General features: G+C 37.7%; 1 protein-coding gene and 1 long non-coding RNA gene across 5 annotated transcripts; both read right to left on the bottom strand.

The window, feature by feature from the left end:
* Positions 1-3011: 3011 nt before the first annotated feature.
* Positions 3012-6401, bottom strand: LOC149923514 (uncharacterized). Of its 3 annotated transcripts, XM_090159875.1 has the most exons (5): positions 6031-6401; positions 5612-5895; positions 4015-4554; positions 3724-3952; positions 3013-3555 (listed from the first exon to the last, which is right to left on the bottom strand). In XM_090159875.1, exons 2-4 carry the CDS (start codon positions 5637-5639, stop codon positions 3750-3752), a joined length of 771 nt encoding a protein of 256 aa, XP_090016001.1. In that variant the 5' UTR covers positions 5640-5895; positions 6031-6401; the 3' UTR covers positions 3013-3555; positions 3724-3749. The 3 variants fall into 3 exon arrangements, with proteins under 3 accessions (XP_090016000.1, XP_090016002.1, XP_090016001.1); XM_090159874.1 differs by having other exon boundaries at positions 3012-3952; positions 6031-6400; XM_090159876.1 differs by lacking the exon at positions 6031-6401 and having other exon boundaries at positions 3012-3952; positions 5612-5961.
* A 1211-nt stretch (positions 6402-7612) lies between these two features.
* LOC149923513 (uncharacterized) lies at positions 7613-10502 on the bottom strand. Of its 2 annotated transcripts, XR_016476849.1 has the most exons (4): positions 8760-10502; positions 8363-8415; positions 8224-8292; positions 7613-8030 (listed from the first exon to the last, which is right to left on the bottom strand). It is a non-coding gene; the product is annotated as an uncharacterized LOC149923513 (long non-coding RNA). The 2 variants fall into 2 exon arrangements; XR_016476848.1 differs by lacking the exon at positions 7613-8030 and having other exon boundaries at positions 8194-8292.
* Positions 10503-13121: the final 2619 nt, after the last annotated feature.

The raw sequence follows: 13121 nt of genomic DNA, 5'->3' as shown, positions 1-13121 counted from the left end.
TTTATTACGCCCGATTCTTCATGCGTTCTGTTAAATTACCAATAAAATAAATTAGAACGCGAGTTATGTTTGACAATCCGTTTATTCATAGTGCTAGTGAGATTTAATTTACAAACTAAACCTTGAAGAAAGATAAATATTTAAGTTTCGACTTAACGAAAAATTCATAAAATTAGCACAGCTCGTCATTCATTTGCCGTTTTAAAACATGGTAATCGCTGTGATTCTTGTGAATAGAGTCCAGGTGACGATTAAGACCAGACTCTCTGGCGAACGAACAACTGCATATGGGGCACAAGACGTTACCGTGTTTTTCGTTCTTGTGCCTCTTTAAATTTCGAGAATGTGTAAAGTATTTCCAACATTCGCTACATCGGTAATTCTTCGTCAGTCGTTGTTCCCCGTGTTCTGTTAAATTTCCAATAACGTAAGTTAGATTGCAAGAGACTTTTCACAATCGGTTTGATTCAGAGGTAACTGTGGTAATTACTTTATAGAGTGATTAACACGTTATTGCAACAAATACGCTTTATTTAAATATCGACTTTAAAAATACACAAAATTAACAACAAGTTTCAACCATATATGCAAATATATAAAATTTAAATTATATCTGTGAATTTGCAAACATGGCTGGAAAATTTGTAACGTCTTTTGAAGGTTTTACCGCAGCCTGAACAGAAAAAGACCGAACCAGTAGAGTGACATTCTCGAAAATGACGCCTCAGAGCTTGCGAAAAGCTAAAAGTTTTATCACACGCTTCGCAAGTTAACCCTTCTGCAAGAAAGAAAATTAAAGTTAATCCCTTATACCGTTATTACTCACTGTAAGCAGCCTCGAATACTTTGAACTACAAAAATGTTCAAAATAGATACTGTTCAAAATTTTATTTTAGAAAAACATTTACACAATGATTGGATTTTTAATTATGCATCATACTGACGTGCCTCTGTAAATTGTACTTTCTCGAAAAGACCCTGTTACAATAATTACAAGTGACGTCTTCTTCCTGCAACCGATGCGAACCGTGCGTTACATTCTTATGGACTCTCAAGAGTTCCTTTCTCGGTAAAACTATCTTGCAAATGCAACAAGTATACCCGTGTAAAGACTTCTCCTTGTCTAATCCTGGAAGAAAATTTAAATTAATATCTGAGCGTAACGCGTCATTAAAAATAAATTATTGAAATAGATTCGAAAAAATTGGTGTAATTTTCCTTATGGTACAATATGTCTGTTTTTTTCCGTGAAACATTGCAGTACAGATATGTGGGTAATTTCAAATGACTGTCTATTAAAGGAAAAAGACGAGCGGTAACGACATAAGTCTATAATTATTCACATAGATATTGATAGTTATAATCAAAGTTAAGTCATGTCCGAAAAGATCACCTAGTATGGAAAATACGATACTTAAAACCAATTATCACGAGCTGGTTCTACGCCTAGGCACGGCTTCCACTATGAAGACGAGGCAAAGAGCCCGTTTACGCCTAATGACTTAATCTGAAGTTGACCAAAAATGTGTAGTTATTCTAGAAATTGCACATAGTAAATGGGGAACTGACTCACTTATGTCCAACATAATTATTAACTTATGGTGTAGCTTCATTGAACTTTCAGCGTTTCGTAACACGAAAAAATTTAAAACGGAGACTGAAGGGGAGTCACATTAGGAAAATGGCTCCAATATGGAATATGCAGCTTTTGGATAACTTATATTCATTTCCATTTGCCTATACCGCCATTACGCTGTACGTCGCGAGTTACAAACTAAGATCAAATTTTTATTTCAAGAAACATACATTGAAGTTATAGACATGTATTACACGCATATGCCTCTGCAAACTGTATTTTATAGAGAAGAAATTTTTACAACAACTTCAAGTTATGTCTTGGGACAGCAACTGATGTGAATCATGATTATCGTTCTTTTGAGGGGCTCGCAAGAGTTAGCTTTCCTGTTAAAATTATGCTACAGATTCAGCCAGTATTCCTATAATCCTTTGACGGATCCTGGAAATAAATATTAATTAGTACCTGCAAGTTAGTTAATTAAAAAGCCTAAATCGATTATTGAACAGTAAATTAAAAGCGCAGATTGAGAGAGCTCGATAAGTTTATTAAATTTAAATCAATACAAGATCGGTTTTAAAGATCGAGCTAATATAAGGAAATTAATTTATTTTCGTATTCGGTCTAGGAAGAACATGCCGCGATGGGAATAAATTTTCAAATTCTCTTGTTCGTTGGGATGAAAACAGCGTTGGTGCACTTCTAGGTACTCTAATTTTAGGAAGTTCCAGTTACAAATTGAACAGTAGCAAGCCGTAGCATAGCTGGACTGCACTTTCAAACATACGTGACAGTTCAATTCTTCTTGGCTGCCTAACACCTTGTGACAATGCTGACAAAAACAGCTTTCTGAAAATACAGAAAGAAAACGGAAAGTCGTGGCTGTCTGAAAAGTACAGTTGCAGAAGTTGAGTTCATAACCAAAAGGAAATTGCGTAACGTACACGCGAGCACGGGGTATCAGTGTAATAGTTTCGCGCTCAATCTAGATGTTGGGGTTAAGGGAAAAAAGCCGGTTTCATACCAGTTTTTTTCGTGGTTATTGAACTTTTAGCGTTCAAGCCCGAGGAGTTGTCGCTCTATCGATTCCGTACACGCCGCGCCAAAATCGTCCACGCCCACATGATGCGGAGAAAATACAGCACGCAGCGGAGAGACCTGTTCTCCGCGAAGCCAACCGTCAAACCTCAAAAGCGGCGAAGCGGGAAGATTCGGAAATCGCAGCGGGTTAGGCCTAAGTTGACCAAAACAAATCGAATTTTGATGCACCGGTCGTTTTAAGAAAAACAAGATCGTTTGTTTTTAAGAAATAGAATTTTATTTATTTTTGGTTTGGGTACAGTTTAATATCTTGATCCGTCATGTAGACTACTTTTAGGATTAACAATAAAGGAAATTTTGTTACAGCTTATTATTCATAGCGAGTATTGCGATGAATTAAAGTTGTAAAATATTTACCAAAAACACGTCTTCTATCGGAGGTTTAATTTTTAACATCGTAAAAAAATTGTTTATAACGCGAGGCTGTTAACGCGTTTTACGAATCAAAACCGTGCAGTAAAGAAATAGTTATACCGTGCCAAGTTATCCCAACAATGAAAAGAAATAAATTGGTCAATAAGTAAACCAATATAAGTTTCGAAAATTTAAATTTTCGTTAAAAAGAATGCAGACCCAAAAACCCCAAAAACCCCAAATATCCCAAAAATTCGAAATGAAAAGTATCAGTTAAAGGCCCTCGAAACGTTATTCCGAAGAGGATGGGTTGACGTGGTTGGCCAAGGTGTGGATCTTTAACTGATCGATTCTGTTGAATTGGGTACTGCAGACACTACAAGTGAACAAATTGCGGTAATGTTCAGGGTGTTTTTCGCGAGTATGGCGATAAAGACTACGCCGGTGGCAAAAACTACGGGAACATAACTGGCAATCAAAATATTCTTGTTGCTCGTCCCGTTCCAATAGCACAAAACGGCTATCTGTAAAAGAAATCCAGAAAAAAAAACGACAATACGATGAACCTAAACGGTACTGAGTTATATAACCGTATAGATATTAAACATTTAAGAAATTATTTCTATAGAATAAAGGAAAAATAACATGGAAACAACACGTATTGGTATTCGTGTATATTTTTGTCTATTCACTTCTTTGAAAAATGTATACGTCATATTCACACGATAACGTTGTGTACCGAATCCATGTGTTTGGTCAAATTTTCTTTTCGAGTGTAGCTTTTTCCACAGAAAGAGCACGTAAAAGTATCAGGGTTGTTATGCTTCTCGCGGAAATGTCTGAGAACGCTTCTCCTGGCCCTGAATGTCTTCTCGCAAACGTAGCATTGATATATGTTATCTTCCGAGGGTGATTTCTGGCCTAAATATGTAAAACAAAAGGTGTTAGGACTAGATTAAATTGTTTAGTGAAAAGTATATAACCTTGAGATGGCCTAGACGATCTTGGGGTAGTTCTAGTATGTCTCAGTAATGGTATGTCGATGTCGTGGCAGTCCTTCATGTGTCTTCTGTGTCGGTCGGTCCTGGTTGACTTGTATCCGCATTCGGAGCAAATGTGGAAAGACTGCGCCAAGTGAATGGTTCGTTCGTGTCGGACGCGAGAGGTGTTGAGCGAGAATGGCGCGTTGCAGAAACGACAGAAAGAATATTCCACCCCGGCTTTGAGGCTGTCTGGATTCTGAATTTCCTCCGCGTCTTCTTCGTCCCTGCTAGTATCCTTTTTGCCTTCTTTAGTAGACGGCATCTCTTCGACGATTCCGATATCCATGTCCGATTTTTTCAAGACGTCTTCGTTGAGGAATTCTTCGTAGTCTTCCTCCTCTTCGTCATCTTCTTCCTCGTCGTCATCATCATCTTCGTAGAAATCTTCGTACGGACTGTCGTAAGCTTCTTCGTCATCCTCTGTGTCCTTCTTCTCAGTGGTGGATTTGGTACCACCAGCGTCAGTGGCTTTCACTGTTTCTAAAAGTGGGAAAATCGGTCAGAGAATGCTTCAGAAGCACGCACTACATAAAACGTAACGCGCTTTCCTATAGCCTAAAAGGGGGCGTTACGTGTAAATAAAAACAATGGATTCGTTTTAAATCAAACTTTTATTTATCGTGGAACACGTCGACTAAATACAAACGAACATATATTAAGCTACGGCGCCGACACTGGCGAAAACGGTTCCATCAATAAGTCGAAATTCCGTGAATAGTACGTCGGTGTTGAATGTAGAACCGAATGGATGAAAATAACGTATTGCACAAACTACATTTCAGTTGTTCGTTCATGTCGAAATGTTGCGCTTTCTCGTGCCTGCATCGTCCACTGGCGAACGCGAAAGTGGCGTCGCAAAAACGACATTTTAATTTTGGCATTTGAGCAGTTTCGCCACTCCAGACATATCCTGAAATCGAAGAAAACCAAGTATGGGTTAATAAAAAGAAATGACTACATAAGTAAATAAGCCTTAAGGTGTAAGTTAGTATTTTCGTCTAAAAACAAAATAGGCAATATAAACGGAATTACGGGAAATATTTATTTTCCATACATAAAAGAAACTCTCGTCTTGGCTTCCATAAATAAAATATAATTATCTAAATACAGGAACTTTAGAGAAAATTCCGGGACCGAGAACGCGTGCTATGGCTTTCGACTGTGCATAATAATGCAATGTCTTTTTAAGCAATCGCGCCTAGTGCTGACGTAGTTGCAATACGAACACTTAAAGACCTTTTCCGCCGTGTGTTTGGCGCGTTCGTGCCGAAGTTTGGCACTAGAATAAGTGAAGGAAGATCCACAAAATCGACAAGAATGAACGCCCTTTCGTGGCTTACTCCCTAAAGGAAAAAGAGAAAAAACCGCCAAGGGTTAGTACGAGTTCCAAACCAGAGAAGCTCCGGTTTAAGACGTGTGAGAACGCAAAAGACACAAAAGAGTAAAGAACCCGAAAGATAAAAGACTAGAAAGTTTGAAGGAAGAATGTTTTTATTGAAAAAACTGGACATAAATAAACAACGCTCCAATTACATACCGATAAGTACTCTCGATACGTGATACATATGGCACTTATTCACGCGAAAATGAAAAGTTACGAAACCACACTCGTTCACTTTCGATACGAGACGTTAATTCTGGACCCGAGGCGATAGGGTGGCGCTTTAGGTCGACCAGGAGGTCTCACTTGGTCGGGGTGTATGTTACGAACATGACGTCTCAAATTAGCGGGATCGCTGTAGTTCAGGGGACAAAAACTGCACTGGTACACCATTTTAGACTGAAACACTTTGCCTACCCATCGAAAAAGCCCACCGGTACCTTCGAACGGAAGAAAAAAGACGTGAATTTAAGTTGAATCTACGCGAATTTTACTATCAAAAAAGGTGCCTATAAAACCACAATGAAATGGAAAAAAAAAAAATAAAAACCCAACTTTCATGAAAACATAAATACCTTTATTTCAACTTTGAGATTTAATATTACCGGTTTGTACATTCGCGCTACTTAAAATATCTCGAAGATGATCAATTCAAATATTCACTTCCGGTTCAAGACATTCATTCCGAAGACGAGGTTACACGGTGGTCGACCACGAGGGCGTACTTGGTCGGGGTGGATGTTGCGGATATGACGTCTCAAACTAGCCGGGTCGCTGTAGTTTAAGGGGCAAAATCTACACTGGCAAGTCCTTTTAGAAAGAAATTTGGGGTTCGCCCTTCGATAACGAATAATGGTACCTTAGAACGAAAGTAAACTGTGTGAGTTTACGAGAAACCTCGCGATTGTCCGGATTTTCTTTAAAAAAGTTCCCCAAATAAGACCACCATTCTAAATAAAACACAGTTCTACGAAAAGATAAATTTCTTTATTTTTAACTTTTTTTATAATAAACTATTACCGGTTTATTGGTCCAACTCCAATATATATTTATATATCCAATAAAAAATATACATATTATATATATTCTTTAAAATTATCACCGACACCATCGTTTTTAAAAAAATACATTTACAAACAATTTAGGTGATTTTGATCAGGGTGAAGTTTTGTTAACGCTGTAAGGATAGGTTTTGAAAATTTTGTGGACGGTTTGCTCGTGGATTCTCAAATGGTCGCTTCGACCGTAAGAATGACCGCAATGATCACAGAAAAATATGCTATTTTCGTGTTTAACCCTTTGGTGACGTCTCAAGTTACTGCGGTCGGTGTAGGACGCCCCGCAAATAGTACAACCAAACCGATTATCAGCCAACAGCACAAAAGTACCTAAAGAAACAAATGGACGTGTTAGAAGAAAACCAAGTCTAAAAATATACCTTATCGCCTACCCCCTTCAAAAGTACTCCGCTATCGCGTCAAAATAAACGTAAACACCTACTAGCGTTTAGCGAATTGCACTTTAATTGTAATAATTCTTTTACAAATTAATTTAAGCGGTGACGTGATGCGTAGATTTTCTGTGTCTTTGAAGTAAGTCGAAGCACGTGTACGAGAAACCGCAAATGTCACAGAAAAAGAGCGATTTTTCGTGTTTGCTTCTTTGATGGCGTCGTAAACTGCTTCTGTCAGTGTAGGACGCCTCGCAAAATATGCAACCAAAGTCCTTCGAGGCTTTCATCTTTAGAACCTTCGTTCGCATTAAATACCTCGCTAAACGTAGACAAAAATTACTTTATTAGTAAAGCATCACAGATGCGACACCCAACTCGGAGTACCGTATTTACAATAGCATAACGAAAACAGCCTATAAAATATGTACTCTAGCAGAAGCGTATATCTTTTACGAGATACGTGACCATCTTAGCAGGCTCGACGCAAAATTAAGTGGTTAGAATTTTCCGCTAAACCATAGAAGCTTACACCGAATCACGGATGAACCTTTACCACGTGTATTCCTCCGCCTACCAATGTAAAACAATTAGGGGCAGTTTTGTGAGCAACTACTTTTTATTTCAAAGCCTATTTTGAAAAAGTTAATTGAGCCTGCGAAGATGCGTGTTTCTAGCGAATAACGAGTTATATTGTACAGTTCTACGTGGTAATTTTCTCTAAGTGTAACGCGAAATCAATGATACAACTGATACCCAATATAATTTTTATTTGTATTTCAAATGTAATGAAACCTGTTTACCAGTGTTAAGTGTAACCCAAGATATAATAAATATTTTTGAGGTATAAGGATTTTTGTTCCGCAGTTACGCGGCACTCTGATAGAGGAGCTGATTAAGCGTTTTAGTAATTCAGAGCAGCTAGCTGATCCAAAGCTACCCTGGAACCTTTGGACGACGCTAACAGTGCACCTGGTGGCAAGTGCTTCAGTTTAATGTGCCTCCGTAGGTTTCGTTTTTCCGTGTACGACAGCCCGCAAATTTCGCAATTATAACTTCGGTCTTTGGCGCAAAAGCGTTTCTTTCTCATGTGATAGTATTTCTTGTAAATTTGGACATTGTAACCTTCAAAAAATAAAAGTTTTTAATTGTGATCATCAACGTATTTTTTATCGTCGCGTCATTTAAAATCAGGAACTAGCTGCCTACAATACAAATATCGGGATTTTGTTTCCGTAACTTGAAAAAAACCCCAACCACTGTACTAAAAAAAATACCAAATGTAAGATTTTAAGATTGGACACTTTATTTAAGGTACATTGTCTTCACAGGTCAACAACTGCTTCACTCCTTTTTGGCTTATAGATGCGGTTCTCGCTTTTGGTATCTTAAAATAGAATAAAAGAGTCAAGAATTAGTACCCGTTCTTTATGATATTTTTTAATTGAAGAACTTACCGTGTTTAGGCAGGAACTTTTTAATAATGACTAATGCACTTCAAATTATGAAACTAGAAAATTGCATAATCGCTTTCATTATAAAAATATAAACTTTATTTATTTGGCATAAAAAATGTATTGGTACAACTCCGATAAATTCTCCGCAAATTTCAATATTACGTTATGAAAATTGTTATTAAAACGTTACACTTTAATTATTCTATAGTTTTGATGAGAAATTCATTTCCCGGCACTTAATGGTACCCGTTTTATGCACCAAAAAAGTACTTTTTAACCATACCAATTAACCGACAAAAATAAACTCGAGGAATACCGAGGTATTGGGTTTAGTTATGAAATGTACAAGTAGAGTTGATCATGTAATATCAAAAACAATATAGTAGTGAATACACACCATTACCGGTTTCTCCCATAAACCATTACCGGTACCTGGTACCGTAAGTCTGTAATTATGTTCCGCTATTGGGCCAGTTAACGATAATGACGCATCTCTGACATCATACCTGAAGAGATAAGCTCCTCTAGCGATAAAAATACGCAACTCACGCCTCTCCTGTATTAAATGGTGGGTAAAAATATCAACCCACCCTGTCCTGGAAGGCTTTTTTGTAAAAATCAAAAATGAGAAAAATATCTCGATCCGTCAAAAATGGCAATGCGCATGTGGAGAAAGGGCGGATATCTAAATATCAAACAATCGATTGTGTAAGTTCAATTTTAAGTAGTGACAGTATGTTATGCTTTGTCCGGTATTATAGTCAAATCATAAACTAAATGCTTAAGCCGACGGAAAATATCGGTTTATTTTTTGTTCCCAAGACTTAAATTGGCCTTATCGACCGAATGTCGAAGCATTTCATTAAAATCACTTGTGTCGGCCTTACAGACCGCCACGATTTTGAATTTCACCAATACTATCGATAGTTCGATACTTCGATAGCAGCCTCTTTTGCACACGCGCATTGTCATTTTTGACGGATCATGATTTTTTTTCGTTTTTGATATTTACAGAATAGCCTCCCGGGTCTCCGGTCCACTTACAAGTTAGAGATGGCGCTTAATAAAACTTTTACACGCGAAGGATAGGGATCTGACACACAATTAAAGAACATAATTAGAAACTTACGCTGGTACGGGGAACTAAAATTCTAAGAAATAGTTGTGACTTCTTTGTCTTAGAGAGTTCTTAATACCGTGAGTAGTGCGTTCGTGACTGCTCAAAATTTCGATGCGTTTGCAAGTAAACGAACAGAGTTGGCAGTTGAAGGTGGGAGGTTTGTCGCAATGTTGTTCCCGGAAATGACGTCTTAAATTTCGTGAACACGCAAATCCTCGGCCACAGACTGAACAGGAACGGGCACTTCCCTGATAAGTACTTCCGGAATGAGCGAACTTAGAGCGAGTGATCTTCTTAACGATCGTCTTGGACCTCCTGTTACTCCCAACTAAATAAAATTGGGTAAAAACGGTGGTATTAGCACGGATAAACAGAGAGCATCGGTACTCAATCGTTAAGACATTGATTTAATATAATAAGACGTGTTAGTCGTGATGAAGAAAAAAGTACCGGACACCGACCGTGCCACCATGGTACAGCCAGTTGTCCAGGGACTTAAGAAAATAGTAGCAGGGTTAGAGGCGTCTTTATTCGAAACAACGCTTTTATACAAGAGGAACGAGAGAGTTTCTATATAGTTGGAACAATCACCATCACCAGCGGAACAAAAAGCCTACTAAGTCAAATGGACCATCCGGATATGTCTTAGAGATCCAAAGAGAAGAGAACCAGCGAGACGTCTCCGAAGGAAGATTAAAAGTAAATACAGGCCGTTTAGGATATCTCTCGTACTTCTAAATGCGTTTTTTCGTGCATTTTGACGTTGTCCAATCGGTTGTAGACCCTGGTGCAGAACCGGCACGAGTACAACGAAGGCTGTCTGGCGTGTTTCGTCTTCCAGTGTCTGGTTAAGCTACCCTTGAGCGTGAAGACGGCACTGCATTGATTGCAGTGGTAAAGACCGCCAAATTCCTTACCCTGAGAATCTTCGCTATTAAAATGCTCCCCGCTCGAGTCACCGTCCACGTAACCTGAAAGAAGAATCGACCTGGTCAGTATCAGTTTTTAAAAATTGTCTCGCGCAACTAACGATACCGGAAAATGCAGCCTAAAATGTGAAAATTTTGGTGTGGTATTAACAGAACGCGTTCGGATTAGTATTAAAATATCGTTTATTTTAAAATATTTAGCGTTTTACAATCGTGTGATGTACTCATTGTTCCAGTTGTTCTCGCTTTCTCGCTTTGGAAGAGTGAATCCCGTGAACGGCAGATTCGTGTATTCTTAAATTGTCAATTCGGTTGAACACACTCTGACAATATAGACAGCTGAACTTTTCCTTTTGTCGGCTATGTTTCACTCGACAATGTCGGTAAACGCTACCGCGAGCGGTGAAGGGCATAGAACACAACTTGCAAATGAACATCTTTTCCCCATTTATTACAACTTCCTCGACTAAATTGTGTACCGAAGTATCTGCAATCGAAATTTTAGTGTTAGTACGAACGGAAACAAAGCCTTGAGTACTGCGCGAAGAATTCCCCACGAAAATAATCCAAAAGCAGCGTTGTATTTGATTCGTTTTATTACATAAACAAAATAGAATAAATGTTACATTTGAAACGGCCGATCTAAAACGTTCTTATGCGCCATAAAGTAATGTTGCTTTAAGTTATCTTTGCGATTGTAAGTCCGTAAACAAATATGACATTGAAACACGTTGTTTCTGATTCCGTGTTTCGTCCTAATGTGACGCAAAAGATTGCCCTTCAGAGTAAACTTTAGTTTGCAAACAGCACACGTGAAATCTTCGTTCAGTAGCTCGAACATGACGGTGGAATTATCCGAAACAATATCTGAAATTGTTCCCAAATATAAAAGTTAGAAAAATGCCTTTTTCAAGATGTAAAATGTTTTGTATGGTTTTGAGGAGTTAATTATAAATGGTAGTTACGTAACGCATATATTACTGCCTTTTATTTTGATTAGAATTCTTACGTACATGATATATTTAGTTGAAAAAAAAATGGAATATAAATACCCAGTACATTTTCTTGGGGTAAAAAAGGGAATTTTTAATAAATCAATAATATCGTTTATGATGTTGTCTGTGATGAATCGTCAAGCTTTCTCTTCTCACGAAATTCTTGTGACAAAATTTACATTGGAACATGGTCGTCTTGCCACTGTGTTTCAGTACAATGTGTCGATTCAGAGACCCGGACGTTGTGTAGGATTTGGAACAGAAATTGCAGACGTTAGGTTTGTCAACCGGACCCCCTACCATTGCTAGAACAATAGCTCCCACACCTGAAATAAATAGAAAAATAAATAGATGAGTAAAATGTCCCCGAAATGTTTAAAATGAGAACGCTTTTAAACGAGAAAACATACATACCGAACACTACACAACGAAACAACAACACCCCGTAAATAATTACAGATAATCTCCCGCGTGTCAGCTTTAAAAATGAACTATATTTATTTCAGTTAGATTATTATTACAATAATAGGCGTTCCAGATTCATATCTGCCATAGCCCAATTCTTGGACGGCCGGTTTCGCCATGAGCGGTCGCTTTATGAGCTTTCAAATTGTCCCTTCGATTGTAGACATTTCCACACACGTCACAAACGTGCAATATCGGCGTGCCACTGTGTTTCACAGCCTTGTGCCGTACCATTCCTCGTTTGGTCGTGAAATTCATTCCACACACGCTGCACAAAACCTTTTCTTGTTCGTCCGAGTTGGCCACATTTATGTATTCGTTCACTGCGGTGAAAGATAGAAAAATGTATTTATAATATTGACGTTTTAGGCCTATTCCGTAATTGAGAAAAAAAATGTGGATACATTTCAATGATGAGTTTATTTATTCGTGGAATGTAGATAAAAAAGCAAATGACAAATGATGTGGAAGGTTTGTAGTAAATTTTTTAAATTGACACCCGTTTGGTATAATAAACGGTGAGCTATGTTTTTTAATTCTTTAGTAGCAAACAATAACTACATCTATTTATATCTAAATATTATAAAACGTGTCTCTATTTTAATAGAAGTTAATAATACATCTCTTACAGTAAAATAATATGACTTGTACCTTCGTAGGCTATAGGCAGATTCCAAGTTGGTCAAGGCTCGGATGTGTATATGCCATCACAGTTGCACATTTAACGGGTTTATTACAGCGCCTAATAGGGACATTTATTTATAAACCATATTTTACCAGTGTAATAGGTAAAGAATGTCGAGAATTTGATGTATTTCACCTCACACTATATTTGGAATAATCAGATGCGCCTATGAAGGTACAAAGCCTATAACATTAGAAGTATAGAGAGCTAGATACTTCTCACGTAAGAGAGACATATTATGAACTTCCGATTTTAGTAATATCTGGCTGCTACTGCGCTGGCGCTATGGGTGTACTGGAAATGACTTTTCAAGATTCGCAATCGCACGAAGGAGTTTCCACATAAATTGCAGATGAACTTCCCATCTTGAGACATCCTGACTTCTATCAATGGGTCTATAATTAAAATAAACAAAGCATTTCCGGTTATTTCACTTCTAAGAAAACAAATTTCCACAAAATATTAAATAAATAAAAACCTACGTTTTGCAATAATGGATGTAAAAACTAAGTTATCGTTAGAAAAGTAAAATTTACTTTTATTTTCAGTATAAAGAGTAAAGGAA

Source organism: Leiobunum rupestre, chromosome 10 (assembly GCF_980474605.1).
Source record: "Leiobunum rupestre chromosome 10, qqLeiRupe1.1.hap1, whole genome shotgun sequence".
Taxonomy (NCBI): domain Eukaryota; kingdom Metazoa; phylum Arthropoda; class Arachnida; order Opiliones; family Sclerosomatidae; genus Leiobunum; species Leiobunum rupestre.
Note: the sequence above shows the minus strand (reverse complement) of the source record. Positions and strands in the feature narration are given on the sequence as shown.

What these genes read in the sequence shown, in the direction of transcription:
- LOC149923514 (XM_090159875.1), bottom strand. Translation starts at nt 5,639, where the DNA reads ATGTATCACGTATCGAGAGTACTTATCG. An exon ending in CGTATCGAGAGTACTTATCG is followed by an intron (nt 4,555 to 5,611) that starts GTATGTAATTGG and finishes TCCCACTTTTAG; the next exon opens with AAACAGTGAAAGCCACTGAC. An exon ending in ATCGTCTAGGCCATCTCAAG is followed by an intron (nt 3,953 to 4,014) that starts GTTATATACTTT and finishes TTACATATTTAG; the next exon opens with GCCAGAAATCACCCTCGGAA.